General features: G+C 32.5%; 2 protein-coding genes across 2 annotated transcripts; both read right to left on the bottom strand.

Annotated features, from left to right (window-relative positions):
* Positions 1-1,155: 1,155 nt before the first annotated feature.
* TRIADDRAFT_61853 (uncharacterized protein) lies at positions 1,156-4,106 on the bottom strand (the record flags this gene model as incomplete). The annotated part of the gene is made up of 6 exons (XM_002117787.1): positions 1,156-1,175; positions 1,732-2,043; positions 2,310-2,403; positions 2,733-2,778; positions 2,984-3,236; positions 4,061-4,106. The coding sequence occupies 6 exons, from the start codon at positions 4,104-4,106 to the stop codon at positions 1,156-1,158; spliced, it is 771 nt and encodes a 256-aa protein (XP_002117823.1).
* Positions 4,107-7,050: 2,944 nt separating this feature from the next.
* On the bottom strand, positions 7,051-14,832 carry TRIADDRAFT_61852 (uncharacterized protein; the record flags this gene model as incomplete). The annotated part of the gene is made up of 19 exons (XM_002117786.1): positions 7,051-7,101; positions 7,255-7,286; positions 7,440-7,497; positions 7,646-7,705; positions 7,888-7,929; positions 8,226-8,352; positions 8,438-8,541; positions 8,711-8,795; positions 9,000-9,066; positions 9,143-9,290; positions 9,579-9,678; positions 10,548-10,657; positions 11,409-11,529; positions 11,666-11,735; positions 12,239-12,347; positions 13,167-13,355; positions 13,430-13,518; positions 13,643-13,996; positions 14,271-14,832. 19 exons carry the CDS (start codon positions 14,830-14,832, stop codon positions 7,051-7,053), a joined length of 2,478 nt encoding a protein of 825 aa, XP_002117822.1.
* Positions 14,833-15,738: the final 906 nt, after the last annotated feature.

Below are 15,738 nucleotides of genomic sequence, written 5' to 3'. Positions count from 1 at the left end.
AATAGTCATTTTACTTTAGAAACCAATGCAAGTATTTTGTCTATGGATATAACTGGCAACTACATTTCATATCAATTGTATGAATATAAAAAACATTGGTAATCATTTGTAATCAAATTTATTTAAACTTTGTTGCAATTTCGGGTTAGATGGAATGAAATACTATCGTTAGTAGCGATTGAACATGCTGCATGCATGATAAAATGAAAGTTGTGCACCACCATCTATGGCTGCCTACATTATGAGGCAATAAAATAGAATTAATAATGAGTTACATCAATCTTTAGTGTATAGTATTATTTATGACAAGTATTTTATCTAGTAAAGTGGTATCGTAATTAAGGTTATGTCGTTTAGATATGCGCCATAAGCTAATTTAATAGTGACAGACCTTCTAGAGTAGCAGTACGTTAAATAATGATAAAAATAAGTTGGTAAAAGTAAGATCTGAAAAAAACTTTAGGGATCGTTCAGAGGAAGAATAACAGAATGCAATGATCTCAGATAATTGTAGTAGTACAGTAGATGACTAATAGGACTAGATGGCGTATGTACTGATTCTAATATGGGAATTGCGATCGATTGTGCAACGTACGGTCTAGTATTTCAGTATAACTAAATTATAACAACCCTCTCGAAGAAAATGGAAATTCTATTAACTCTTTTAACTGCAGTTACCTATATTTATCGTTTATACGTTTATAACATCGCTGTAGAATTCGCTATACGTTAATATCACGATCGTAAGTCTTAAAGTCGTTAAAGACTTTTCCACTAAAGTGTATAAATTTTTTTGTGCCATTTTAATGAGGAAAGTAGCTGAAAAAATAGTTCTAGCGAAAAGTAAATCTTTGGATAAGGTTTAATAGAAACAGAGTGATTATGTTTAAGTTTCGTTATAATTCATTCTATTGCACAAGTTTTGTCTTGATAATTGTCGATAACTCAATGCGTATATGCACGCTATTCATGCAAGAATACCAATTATATAGCATCGATTTCCTACAGAATTGCTGAATATATATGATTGAAAAACCGATCCAAAAATACTCTAAATGAGCAAGATTTATTACAGCGATGTACAATAATAAAGTTGGCAAAACGATGATGATAATCATTTGCTTTTAAGGAGCGATGACATTTTGCCGAAAGCAATTACCACATGATGGTGTTTCCTAAATTTCTAAGATTAATACTTTATTACTCTCAATTATACTGGAACTTTGCCGCTTACAATATGGTTTCGATAATTTTTGTACTCTAAACTACAAAAATGTTTGTTGAAGTCGTACAGTTGATAATAGCTGCAACTTTTAATATTACAGAAATTTACTACGCAAAGCAACTCCATTTTTCAAACAGAAACTATACATATGGTCCTAACATAAAAATTTTACTTTCTTAGCTAAATTCTATTCATAATATACATCAAATATTGACAAAGAGTAAGAGTTTGTTTGATCGTAACATTAGCAAAGATAAATTGCTAAAAACGGTTACTATTCCATAGTATGGTAAGAATATGACACATCATTATTTGAAGATTATAATACTAATCAAAATGGCTATCATGACAGTCAAAATCATGATGTTCAAAGTCATGATGCCCAAAGTCATGATGTTCAAAGTGGTCATGCCCAAAGTCATGGTGATGATCGAAATGATGATGTCCAAAACCATGATGATGATGGTGATGGAAATGATTATCAGCGGCTAAGCCGAGTCCAGCACCTAAAGCTAGACCAACGCCAAAGCCACCCACACTTGAATGTCCATGGCGACGAGGATAGCCAGCATGTACGTGAACTGTCGTGGTTGAAGCAACATTTGTTGGAGTTACACCTGGATATTGTACTTGAGTAGCAGGATAAGACGGGTATTGGGCTCCTACTACAGGTGGCTGTCCAGCAGCCGGATAAGCCGCCGGTGGTTGTGTTGGATAAGCGGTTTGTGGTTGTGTTGGATAAGCACTTGGTGGTTGTTTTGGATAAGCACTTGGTGGTTGTGATGGATAAGTAGTTGATGGCTGCTGTCCTGGATATGCTGCAAGGATAAAATAATGGAATGTTTTTAATTTAGTCTATCATGTATAAGTCGACGATTTCCTTGGCTTCTCAGTGACCTTAAATCTATCTTGTCTTACAGAATAATTGTGTAATTTGCTTAAACTGTACTATTCCCAGCTTACAATATAACGACTTGAAATAACACAAATCGATTTGTATCGCTCAAATGATCTACAAGAATTCCATGTTGACATGGAATAGCCATATTAAGATTATATTTTAATATAAAGCAGAAATACTCACGAGGAGGAACTCCAGCTGTAAAACCAGGTGGTGCAGGTCCACTTCCAACAGCAGGTGGTGGCGCTGCGCCAGGATAGGCAGTGCCAGGTTGAGGCTGAAGGATTGATAAAAGGAATATCAGCATTTTGATACTGTATGAATTTACATGACATTACCAATTTGGGCGTTGAACAACAGGTGAAACACTGACTACTGTGGCAAATCTTGCCTAAGCATCTACTATTTTATATCAAAATTATCGATTACCATTATGTATTTGGTAATCATTTTTAGTAACTTAGTATGACTTGTTATAGTTCTATTCTTCATACTTTAACACAACGTGAACATGATTTTTTATCAAAGTCACTTAGAGTGCTTAAGTCACACCGGCAAGACCATGTCATGTTTATTATCTAATATTGCGGGCAGAACTTAACTTACCATGGTACCATTTCCTAACTGATAATCTAGAGCAGCTTTCCACTGTCTAAAAGTTCATCAATAAGAGATAGTTAAAACAACGAATAGCTTATCCTTATCAACACCAACTGAGCTGCCTACAGAATACTGTGCAGGATTTTAGCAAGCTAGTCACTATCCTATCAACTAGTACTGTCAGTTTGTTTACTATTATCTGCAGGCAGTGAAACAATTAAAAGGCGGTTTTAAGATAATAATTAGCAATTGCATACCGGGCGTCTTCGGCATCCTTACACAAAAAGTAAGTTTCTGTACCATTATTTTCGACAAAAACAAGCATGCTATAATAATCAACACCTTCAGGTTTTCGAGGCGATTGATAACTGATTCCACTGTAGACAGCTAAGCCTCCTTTTTTAGTGTAAATTCGGCCGTCAACATTACCACCATGGCTTTCATGATAAACGAATTCTCCAGTATGATATAAGTAGCAATAGGACGACTTCCATCTTTTAAGGATTGTGGCTGTACAATGAAGATAATGGAAGAGATGAGTTTAATCGTGTTGAATTAGTCTATCTAGCTGTAGAGTATGAAGCAATTTGTGTGAACGTTTTCAATGAAATCTAATTTCGTTTTCCTATGAGCAACCCCATGGAAAGATGGTTAATTTAGCCTATCTGCAGGTGACATCACTGGCATCTTTGGTTTAATGTAAACTACTGAACTTGTAATTTTTCTTCGACGGCTTTACAGTACACCTCTATGCGTCGACTTGAAAAAAAAAATGAGTATCTTCTTTGACAGTCTAGAAATACTGTTGTAACGACTTCTGTAGCATTATTTCTACGTATTGGAAAGAAGGATCAGTACATCTACCTTTTTGTATTGATGATACGACATACTTTAATTAGCAAGATGGTTTATTTAGGTTCGTTTTTTTATTTATTTAACGCGATGGCAAAGTACAGACGTATGGCCGACCGTTGATGAGCGTGGTTGATGTTATCCTGACACGACTGAAAAGTCGTTCTATGAATACCGTAGGTGTTGATTGATTCAAGGAGACGACAGAAATAAGTGAGTAAAGTATCCTTGTTGTGTATTGACAGTAGACTGCATATGATGATGATGGATTATTGCGGTATCCTTGGAACGGGGCAATTATCTCATTGCTATGATACGCTTTCTTGTCAATGATGATTGTTCAACTTAATCAAGACTAGAGTATTATTAGCGCCATAACGCGTACTGTAAAGTGTGGTTACCAGTACAATCAGGAAGGGCAAGCCAAGAAAGAGTTAAACAAGCTTTCAATCACTATTTTCATTCTATGTTTGTCGACTTACTTAATCGCTGAAGGTATCCTTCACGGGCAACTTGAGGATAGGACATGTTTGCTACTTGAAAATTTTCCGAGTGGCCAATGAGCCAATACAGACTGCTGGTACGAATTGAATAGTTGAATCGGGTACGGAACGGAACGGTACGGTGCGGTACAGTAGTGTTGCGCAATAGAGCACTGTGCAAATTGAGTGTGCAATGTGTAGGTCCACTGAGATTGATGCTTTTCTACTGTACAGTACTGTACAGTACAGTACAGTACAGTACAGTAGAATATTGTACTGTACTGTACACTGTAGAGTGTTTTACTGAGTCTGTCTGTCCGATCGTCCATCATGGCTGAGGATCTGACGATCTTTGCGGGTTCTAGTATTGTATTAAGTTCGTGATATTGGGTCTGTTTCTCTTGTTTTTGTTTGGAGGAAATGTAATTATAAGTTTGATACTCCGGTTAGCCATGATTGCTGTGCTAAGCGATGATTGCTTGATCATGACTTTGTACCAGCTCAGACTGAGTTCATCTTGACTACGGTACTGTTATGATATCCAATCGGTTGTTACCAAAACACAGGATGATACGGAACGACAGTACTGTACAGTGTACTGTACACTGTACACTGTACGGTGTGAGTGAGTTGCAGTGGTTGGATTATAGATGGACGGACATTTTGGCGACCGAATCAGTGTGGAAAATAATTTCTCTGGTATAGATGGAACTTGCATGTCTATTTTCTCAATCACTGGCCCAAATTGAAATCGGGTGTGTCACAAACCGGAATTGTTTGTGGCAAGGAAACGCAAGATAAAAGTCCTTAAGCAAACTTATGACTTAAACGCCCTTTTATTTTACGTAAAGACGACTTACAAACTGGAGAACTACAACAACTAGAGCCTTTTGCGCAGCGCACTCGCTTTCATAGGGCTCGATGATAATCGAACATAACAATAATAAAAACAACTTGGATACCTCATTACACATGATTACGACTAAGAGATAGTATGAGATTATTCTGTTAAGTCATAGTAATCATTATTACATATTACCGATACTGTCAAATAATCCATTTAACATAACATGGTCATATATCGACAATATTTAGTAAACAACAACATCAAGTTATCATCAGTTCTACCATATTAGCTAACATTACGTAAATCTATTCAAATGGTGAGATAACACCGTAACAGGGTGGGATTTGCCTTCTTATTGAGCTATTTCCTAGCAAAACTCTAGTCGTAGATAATAAGATTCCATGTAATTTTACTGTATAGGAATTTCTAGCTAGCACATTGATGATAGAGGCCTTGCAATCTGATTAGAATGTTCATCTCCGAAGTGACTGTTACTTGGATAACCATCCAAAAATCAGGCAGGATCTCAAGTTTCGCCAGATGCTTTCAAAGTTGTAATACATTTGGACTGCTGTACTCTTCGTCAAAGATCCAATACTCAAAACAAGATTACAATCGATGATTGTATTGCAATGAATAACGTTTTTAAAAATCTCTCTCTCCCTCTTGCATGCAATCCATGGATTTACTTGTGGTATAAGTAGTCGTGACATATCAATATAATTTGAGCAACTCTGGCAGAGTAGATAAAGTTTGCCGGATTTTTCAAGGGTTGAGTGAGATAGACGAGTGTAAGAAGTACATACTTGTAATCAGGATAGAATTCGGATAGCAGTTTTATGCTTAACTAGACCAATCTCGTCGTACACATACATCGACAACGTAAAGGCATCTAGGCGTGCAAGTATGTTGGCATATAGTCCATCAAGAGCCAGCAATTTATAAATTACTAGTAAAATTTTTACCCTCTGGTGAATATGTACTACGTATAGAATTACTGTATTTTAAATTGCATAATAATTTCCGTGATATGGAAATAACGAACAAGTACTGTACACCTACGAATGACCCATGTATCATCATTAAAATCATCATAATGATTTAGTCTACTCCAAATTAATAATTTGCCTTGAACATTTTCGCCAAATTGAATCGTTATGTACACTAGTAACTGCGGCATGAATGACAATTTCTACTGCTGTAGTACGCTTTGATGATGCCTAAAATAGTAATTCCTGTTGTAAGGTACGACTCTCTATTGGTAAAACAGTTTGCAAATCGATCATAATATTCTAAGCTACCCGACATTATTCGGTAAGGTTCACCTGCCATAACTATCAAATAGAGCGACGTGTCATTATTGCAAGAATTGCGTCTAATTTTTAAACACGTTATTTCATGCTCACCCTTTCAAATCGTGGCAATTCCCATTCGGTTTATCACTTATAATTCACATTGAGCAACATAGGCACACACTTTTCATTATATAGTAATTTAGCTGAAGGGATTGCAAGGCGAAACCGATCGATCCAAAAGGTTCTTATTGATTACAGTTTTTCAAATAAACATGAAATAAATAATCACAACGAATTACCAAATGTATTAAATCCTTGCAGATAATAGCAGTCAAGGAAATAGCATGGATTACCAGATTTACCTGGTAGGTGCAAAGTAATAGCCAACTGTCACTAAGAGACTTTCCTACAAAAACACTTCTCTTATATACGTCGGTTAATATTCCGTTATCTGCATGTTATACATTTTTTAAGTAGATAATTGCATCATTTTATAATAATATATATAGATGGATGGCTAATGCTTATTGATTTAATATAGAATGAAAATTGAACAATTTCTCAGTAAGGCTTGGGTTCAGTCATGTCTACGAGTGACTAGTGGTATTACTATAGACGATAGGAGATTGTCTGTATTTAGAGTCTTACTGTAGGTAGATATTAGGGAGAATAAGTCTGACAGCAGTCTCGTTGAGCTAGTTTTCTGCAATCATTTAAATTTTCTCACGTTATAAATGTAGATTTGCAAGACCAACCTCAATATTTTGCATAACAAAATACATTCAGTTTTATTCATTCATAGTACTGTAAAGAGCATATAATTTTTCTCCGCTAGTTACGAAAATTCTTTACTTGACGTGATTTATACAAGCTTCTTCGCAGTTAGTCTGACATCTGGGCTGTTTTTAAAATAGTTTTTATATATAAATGGATATAAATTAGTAAGGTACGGCAATAATTATCAAGCATAGTTAAAATTTCTACATAATTTTCGTAATATACAGTACATAGTTGAAGCTATTGACTAGTGACATATTTCAGTTAGTGCTTACCGGCGTTATTCGCACTACTTTCAAATCGCCATCTACACAATAAGGAAGTACATTCGTTATTTTTGATCACGTTTAATTAAATAAATTAAATAGAACATTATTATAACACTTGAAAGCAAGAAAATGACAGTAAATACCCATTGTAACATGCTAGTAAAAATGAAACAGAAAGTGTACTAACTTACCTTTCTGATCGGAATTACCAGTTTTTAAGTTTGATTTGTCATCAATAAATAAGGAAGCCTGCGTATTTATTTCAAAGAGAACTTAGTAATCACAATAATAAAACTCAAGAATTTTAATTAAATAATTAAATTGCACCCTACGCTTACACTCGCGTATTTAATATCTTAGATGTCCTAAAAATAAATCATCATTTTTTCTACACTACCTTGTTGGAAGAGTGGATGGCACTTCGCCTTGATATTAAAAGAGTATATTTTAGACGAACCTGCGAGACAATATATTTAAGATTACTATTTAATAATTGATTAAACTCTCTGGTTATGGGGTACAGTCATCACAAGCAAAATTCATTCTTTTAATATCTTACAACTAGTTGGGATATGTTATGTCTTGATCTTTTAAAAGTGAGTCATTATAATTTATCAGTGTTAAAGATCTTAATCTTACCTCACTATTTAAGATACAATGAAATACGAAGATAGTAATGCCCTGCAAATAATAATTAAAAATATATGGATATTGCAAATAATCAGAAAGAATTTTAATGTGGAAAAATATTTAAAATACGCTGTTATAGAAATTAAATCGAGTTTACGTTATCAATCAAAGGTTTAATTGTACAGAACAACTAATACGAAAGCGTGTACATAATAAAGAAATTGCTATTCATTCTACTTTATAAATTACGCTAATGTGAGAGAGGGGGCTAAGAAGGCCTTGTATATTTCTTGCATATATTGCCAATTGCATAACTTTATGCAAAAGTAACTTTCATGAATAAATACCTGGCAAGAATTCAATATGACGGAGAGATAGGCAAATACAATGGTTTGCCTTGTGATCGGAATTAAAGCCAGCAGCCATGTTAGACCTAGAATAGGCGTTAGTATTGCACTAGCCTTGATCATTGATCTATCGATGAAACATTCAATAAGTTTAATTATTATCTATTTAATGAATTACTTATATTGTTGAATGGGTTTTCTATCCTACTTACTTAATTCCCTGTAATCTTCCTTTACGATTATCACTTTTGTAAGCATCTGCAATGCTAGATGAAACAGTTATCTTGACTACACAAATCATTACGACAGCATTAACCTATACAATATAAAAATAGTAAAAATTGAATTAAGAGATACTGCTCTTAATCCTTAAACACCCTTTCTGAATTAAGCTTGCTATCTTCAAGAATTTAAAAACGGGTAAATGTGCTACATAAATTTCTAAAATATAGTGTTACGCTTTCTTAATACTGTTAATTGCTTACGACAATAATTGAAATAACAGGTCCCATGATTGCCCATTTAAATCCATCTTGTGTATTTAACCAGCATTTATTTAAACTAGAAACCCTATTATAAAATCAATATATAATACAACCGACTTATTATTAAGAACTTATAAAGTAGCATAGCCTTATCATGATCGTAAAACTTAAAGATCGTTATTGAATGTAATTTTATAGCTTTTTGCTAGTCAGTAAAATTTCAATGATAGATTTAACAATGAAATTTTTGTTAATTAGCTAATGATATTAGTATTTTGCTACTGCTGACCCATTATTGTTTACATAACCGTCAAACTTGGCTGTTAATGTTACAGCAACAGTAATGATCGGCAAACCTGCAATGAAAACTTAGCTAAGTATGTTCAAAATACTATGGTTGAGTTTAGGATTATGTACGTTGGTAAAACATACCCCAACCGATGAAGTAGTAAATTGAAATTCTGCTCTTCTTAAATACGGTGATAATGAGAAAATACAGATGGATAGCTTCGATTAACATCCAAGAAAAAGTTGCTACACAAAAGAAATGTGTCAAAATTGCCATGGCGGTGCATAAATTCTACAATGAGCAATCAAAATATAATAGGCTAAAGATATTGGTCTGTAATACTTCTAACCGAAAAATGAGAATTAATTTAATCAAAGTCTATAAGTAGATAATTAAACATGCTAGGCTATAATGGCATTCAAATATAAGCGATTTACATGTTTTAATAATGAGTAACTTGTAATTTTGGACTTTTAAAGGCGATTAGATTATTTAAAAACAGTAATTACGGTCCTCATATTCTGCCAGGGTATTATTAACTATAAAATTTTATACAAAATATGTCTTAAACCAGATTACCTTGTTTCCTTCTGATTGAGACCCAGCAATAATTGTACACTGCAATAGGAATAAGGCTACTAAGAGGTTTCGATGAATTATGAATCGATCAGATTTGAGCCTAACGTAAGGAGTATGTGAGAAATTGTTATTATTATGGGTATTTTATTTCAACATATTACTTGATTTAGTAAATCGAACTCTATGAAAATTTGTTACAAAACAGCTTTGCAGCAAGATAACGTAATTTACGATCAATAAGTCGATTTTCTGAACCATATATCAGAGAGCAATATCAATTCTATCAGGATACTTTTCCTATACAAGTGGACTACAAAAACACTTAGACCCTTTGTATTTGACGTTAAAATCTAATCTTAAGAACGACCTTTACAGTACGATATACTGCATTTATATACTTTTTATAATAGTCTAGACATCATGGTTAGCAATATTAACGTTGAAACCTTCTAATGGATCAAAAGCTAACTTTATCTACAGCTACCTAAAGAAGACAATAGTACTTACGAACATAGACATCTAATGACTAATACAAAATAGTCAGATTAGAATATGCTATACCACGAATTTTTTCCACGATGATCTATTATAAGTTACATTCACCGTGATTTGAATTGTAAGAAGATTATTCTCGATTCCTCAGGTTTAATTACTAATTTCAGTATGCTATATGTTTACATAACATACGGATATTACTGCCGTAAAAGCTAGTGCTATATTTAACCCCACATATCTAAATTAGAAACTCACTTAATAAGAGTAAACCAACAAAAATTATCCTAACATAAAAATTTTTACTCTAATCTCGAAATTACAGTGTATAATACTGTAACAGAAGCTAGTAATTTAAATAATAACAGTTACTAGAAAGAAATAAGCTGATTTATGCCATATCATTACTCTACCATTTTAGCTATGAACTCGGCATACAGTATGTCATAATTTTATAGCTGCCAATGGGCTTAGTACCTTAGAACTCCGAAGACAATAAGAGCTAAAGCAATGCATATCGTGGAAAATCCAATGCCAATATATTCAATAATTATAATTGGAGCTAATAGCGATTGAAGATCATTGAGCTAGGAGACATAAAAAGACCAAATTAGACAGAAATATAACTACTATATAGTTATTGGATTATATATTAAATTTATGACCGTTAGAATGTAATTTTAATCTCCTAATTCTTTTTGGAATCTGTTCATGTCTACTAACGTTACTGAATTGAAACATGATGGCAAAATGCGTTAAGTGATTGCAGTCGCACGTCACATGTGTTGAAATCTTCGAATTTAAAGTGCATCCAGAATGAGACCAATTCCTGTTTTGCATATGTAAATGACTATTCTTAAACCATGTGGCAATGATTTCTGAATTGCTGGTAACTTAGTTCGAAAATCATTTGTAGCATATTGATAATTTGCTATACTTGAATAATCATCAATTTAGGAATCATACCTTGTTGTCAGATTTAAATACACGCACTTAAGCACCTGCGATTCCGTACCCTAATCCAATTAAATTTGCTTATTAACTATTTTACTTCGATCTCATATACGGATAGTTGGCGGATCAAAACGTAAATTATTTTACTGAATGACTTGAAGCAGACTATTAGCGTGCTTAGTTTAATTCAAAAATAATAATCATATAGTTATTGCACAACTTGATTTAGCATTAATTTAAATATTTCTACGCTATAATAATCAACTAATTTTAGAAATAGTAGCTTAAGTGATATGATAATGTGCTATTAATGTACGTTCATATTGAGAAATTTCTAAACGAACTTAAACATGAACTAACTTAAACCACATTTAATTCACTTACATTGACTAACTGATGCCAAATATTTTCCGATTTGATGATACTATAACGAAAATTTAATCCAGAATCCGCAGGAGGATCTGGATCTATCTTACACGTTATTACGTCGGAAATGATGTTATCGCTAAAATAAAAGAAACTTTGTTACCATTGCTGGTATTCAGTCATATTACAATTATAGGATAGCCTCTTCAAAATTTAATTATATGTCGATTTTCTAATAAATCTTCCAGATATACAAATATCAGAAAATAACTTACGTTGTAGCTGCTTGCGTGATTTCATCCCGTAAAAAGGAATAAATTCCCGTTAGAATTTTAACGGTCTGACCTACACAAAGTAGAATAGTAAAAATATTGAATATTAAATCACGACTAATTTATCCCTAAATTAGTTAGTTCCTAACGTAGATTTAAGAAATAAAGTCAATAAATTAATATGGGAAAGAATTTTAATATCAATACTAACTTTGATTGTAGAAAATATTAGATAAATGCATCGTAATTCTGTCTTGGTTAGGAGATGTAATATTGAACATTGCAGTAAAATTATGATAAGTATTGGCAGGAAGTTGCTGCTTTTGGACCTTGATAATTGTATCTCCTAACCATTATAACCATATTAATAAACGAATATTTACCAAATGAAGATTTATTTAATGGAATGTTGTAGGTATCACTCCATTCATTATTAGTTATCATATGCTGCATTCTAAATTTAAATCTTAACCTCTTAATTAAAATTTCGACATTGTAGTGGAGCTTATATAAATTCGCTACTAGACTTAATTTACTTATAATTTCTAAAATCACTAGTAGTTGTCAAAATTTTACCTGCTTCGTCGTCCGTTATGTTTAATGTTTGGCCTGGGAACAAATTATCGGCCACTCGTAAGAAAAATTTGTCCAATACTTTGGTATAATTTACAGATATTTCAATTTTCTGTTAAGCAAATTGATGAATAAATAACATCATTAGAGTAAAACCATAACAAAAGAACATCTGAGTGATATGTGATTATCTTATACCACATGTATTGAAAGCTAATAAATAATATTAAAAGTTTATGTTACGACAGTTTCGAAAATGATAATGATCCTTGAAGATGGAAAGATCTTTTCGTATAATAAACTTAAAATATTGAGCTTGTGTATACCAGAAAATTATATACAATTCCTAAACTTTGGAAATTATCATTCATATGTATAAGCAGTAATAGTATATTTATATAAGTGTTATTGATGCGATCAATAACCGTTGCTCAAAATTCTTGGGTAGCAGACAAGCTAGGGTTACAGGTAGATAAATTATCACAGTAGGGATTGTCCTTGAAATCATAATCATCAAGCTGTAGGAATATTGCTGATAAAAACCTGTAATAAAGTCTATTTGCTTCTAAATTTTTGCGAGTAGTACTTTTGAAAAAATAAGAATTCATTTAATTACAATTCACATATCCTGTATTTTGGAACTAGTTGTTTGAATGGCTTACCTCGCCACATTAAATACAAATTTTATGATATTACAGAATACACGTATGTAAGCGATACAAATTGATTATAGCGAAAACTAAGCTAATAACAGACCTTGTTAGAATCAGCTGAAATCGAGCGGCTTACAGATTCTACCGTTTTGATCATGGACTTATTTGGTATTCATTTAGATCGAAATTCGAAAAATATACGTAATTTAAAATCAAATTCCAATTGTGTTAAAAATGCAGTAAGTTAATTTACACTCAAATTCTAATACTTATTCTACCTGTGATAGTTTAATAATTAATTCAGTATTTGATGCATTTGTAGCCAGTTTAGATATAAGTTGATTTAAACCTTGACTGTAAATCTCTGCTGTTTGAACAGTTATGTATGGATGTATTGCCAATTCTTCATTAATATTTGCTAATATCCGGAGTGTATCATCCGCTGTTACAAAAGGAACTTCGGAGTACTGAAAAATAACAACAAATGAAACTACAATGGAAAGCTTCACTGTAACTGTATTTGAGGAAAGTATTATAGCACCTTATCGAAAGGATTAAGGGTAGTGTCTTGATGTGCAAGTGTAGGATGGAGGAAAGTCTGATTCGTAGGTACATCAGTAGCTGAGGATGCTATCAAATATTTGGTAGGTTTAGTGAATAGAATGAGCAAATTATGGATTGTAAATTTATATTAGCATTGACATTATTCTGAATGTGCTACTAGTTCATTACTTTTAGAATTTCTACGACTTACCTGTTAAAGATTTGAAGGACACACTGCTTAGTTTATCTATATTTGTAATGATATGTTGATTATTATTTACGGTAGATTGCGATGAGAATTTAGATGAATAACATGTAGGCAGTGGATAACAGTTAAAATCTGGAATAGAGAACGTAAAAACTGATTCAATGTTGTCATCATTAGTTAAATAGATATTCGGTTCCGTTCTTAAAGAAAAAGTCTTTGTTCCGTAATCAAATATGAACATATTACCAGAACTACGTAAATTGGTAGAAGATGTTTCGTTTGCATCGGAGGTTGTAGTATATCCAGTGATGAGCGATTCGCTTTTAGTAGAGTAAGCTTGGTAAGTATCTTGCGTATCTTGTTAAAAGAAAAAGTTACAGAAAACGAAATAAGTTATTCCTTAGATTTAATGATGGATTTGATCGCAATATTGAAGAAATTCTCTAATTTGGAAAGATAACTGTTTAATTTCGTTAGTAATAAATATCTATGCTAAGAAAATAATCGGTTAAAGGTCGATAGAAAGCTTTCATGCACAAATTCTATAAATATCAACATTTAAATTTCCATTAATGAAAGGATTGCTATCTTATAAATGGCATCGGTAATAAAAAATAATATATATATATACCTGATATTGAAACGCTGAAATCGGTTGACCATGCACTAAAAGTATCAGTTTTAATAGCTATGGATGCTGCTAGCGATGTATTTTCGATGACTGCAGATGATGATAATTTGTCATCTTCCGTAGCTGTAGATGATGTTAGTCTGTCATCTTCAGTGGTTATATTTGATGATAATTTATCATTTTTAACAACTGTAGATGAGAATAACCTGTCATCTTCAGTGGCTGTATCTGATGATAATCTGCTATTTTTAACTTCTGTAGATAACGATAATCTGTCATCTTCCATGCCTGTATTCGACGATAATCTATCATTTATAACTGATGTAGATGCTGACAATCTGTTACCTATTATGGCTGCATCTAATGATAACCTATCATTTTCAGCTACTGTAGATGGCAATAATCGATTATTTTCAATAACTGTAGATAAAGATAATCTATTTTCTTCAATAGTTGTAGGTGATGATACTCTGGCATCTTCAAAAGCTGTAGACAAGGATAATCCCCCGCTATCGGCAACTGTAAAGGGTGATATTTCGTTAGTGTCGATAAGTGAAGGCATAGATATTACACTAATAGTAGAAGTTGTAGATGATATTATCGGTTCAGAATAACCAATTGTCGACTCGAGACCTATTGAATATAACCCGATTTCTTTTTATTTTACCATTTTCAGCTATTATTTTTAAGCTTATTAGCTTGCAATATTAAATTTAGATTACACTTATTTACCAAATCTGGCTGTACTTGCTCTTGTTGCATGAATATAGGTATCAGACAGCAATATAATAGTATTTTGCGAACTTGCAGTTTTTATAGATGAAAATTCTGCTAATAGAATGATAAAGAAAAGTATGTGAAATGATGAAAGCAAATTTAATTGTACCATACTCTACTAGATAAGTGAAATAATGAAAATTACTATTACTGTACCAAAAGTACTGTCAATATTTTCATGTTCGGTTGATAGGGAGATACTTGTTGTATCTAAACAGTTATTATCAATTGCAAAAATGTAACTCAGGAGATAACTCTTACTTTATCATTTCCTAACAGTCTAATCTCAACTTACAAGTACTGGTATAAGAAATTTCTTTAGTAAAAAATTAATTAAGGATCTAAATATGTCGAATTACATCTCTAAGATCTAATTAAGATCAGCAAACCTAATAAGGTTGTGGTAGTAGAGAAATCTGAAAGAGAAGAACAAATTAGATAATAACAAGAACACATGATATTTCCTACGTTAATCAGGACTTTAAGTTTAATTTTCTCCAACTGGATTTGTAATCTTATTTGATACCCTTAGTTTCTACTTACCATTTTGTACTAATGTCGTAGATAAACCACTTGTTATAGCTAAATGTCAAATTAAAGAACAAATAAAACTCAAGAATTAATGTAAAACGATATAGATTTTTAAGCAAGTTAGCATTCTACAGTACTGTATTCCTGTTTGGATAGAAAC

Source organism: Trichoplax adhaerens, genomic scaffold, assembly GCF_000150275.1.
Source record: "Trichoplax adhaerens TRIADscaffold_30 genomic scaffold, whole genome shotgun sequence".
NCBI lineage: Eukaryota > Metazoa > Placozoa > Uniplacotomia > Trichoplacea > Trichoplacidae > Trichoplax > Trichoplax adhaerens.
The sequence above is the reverse complement of the archived record's forward strand: the minus strand, read 5'-3'. Positions and strand labels throughout refer to the sequence as shown.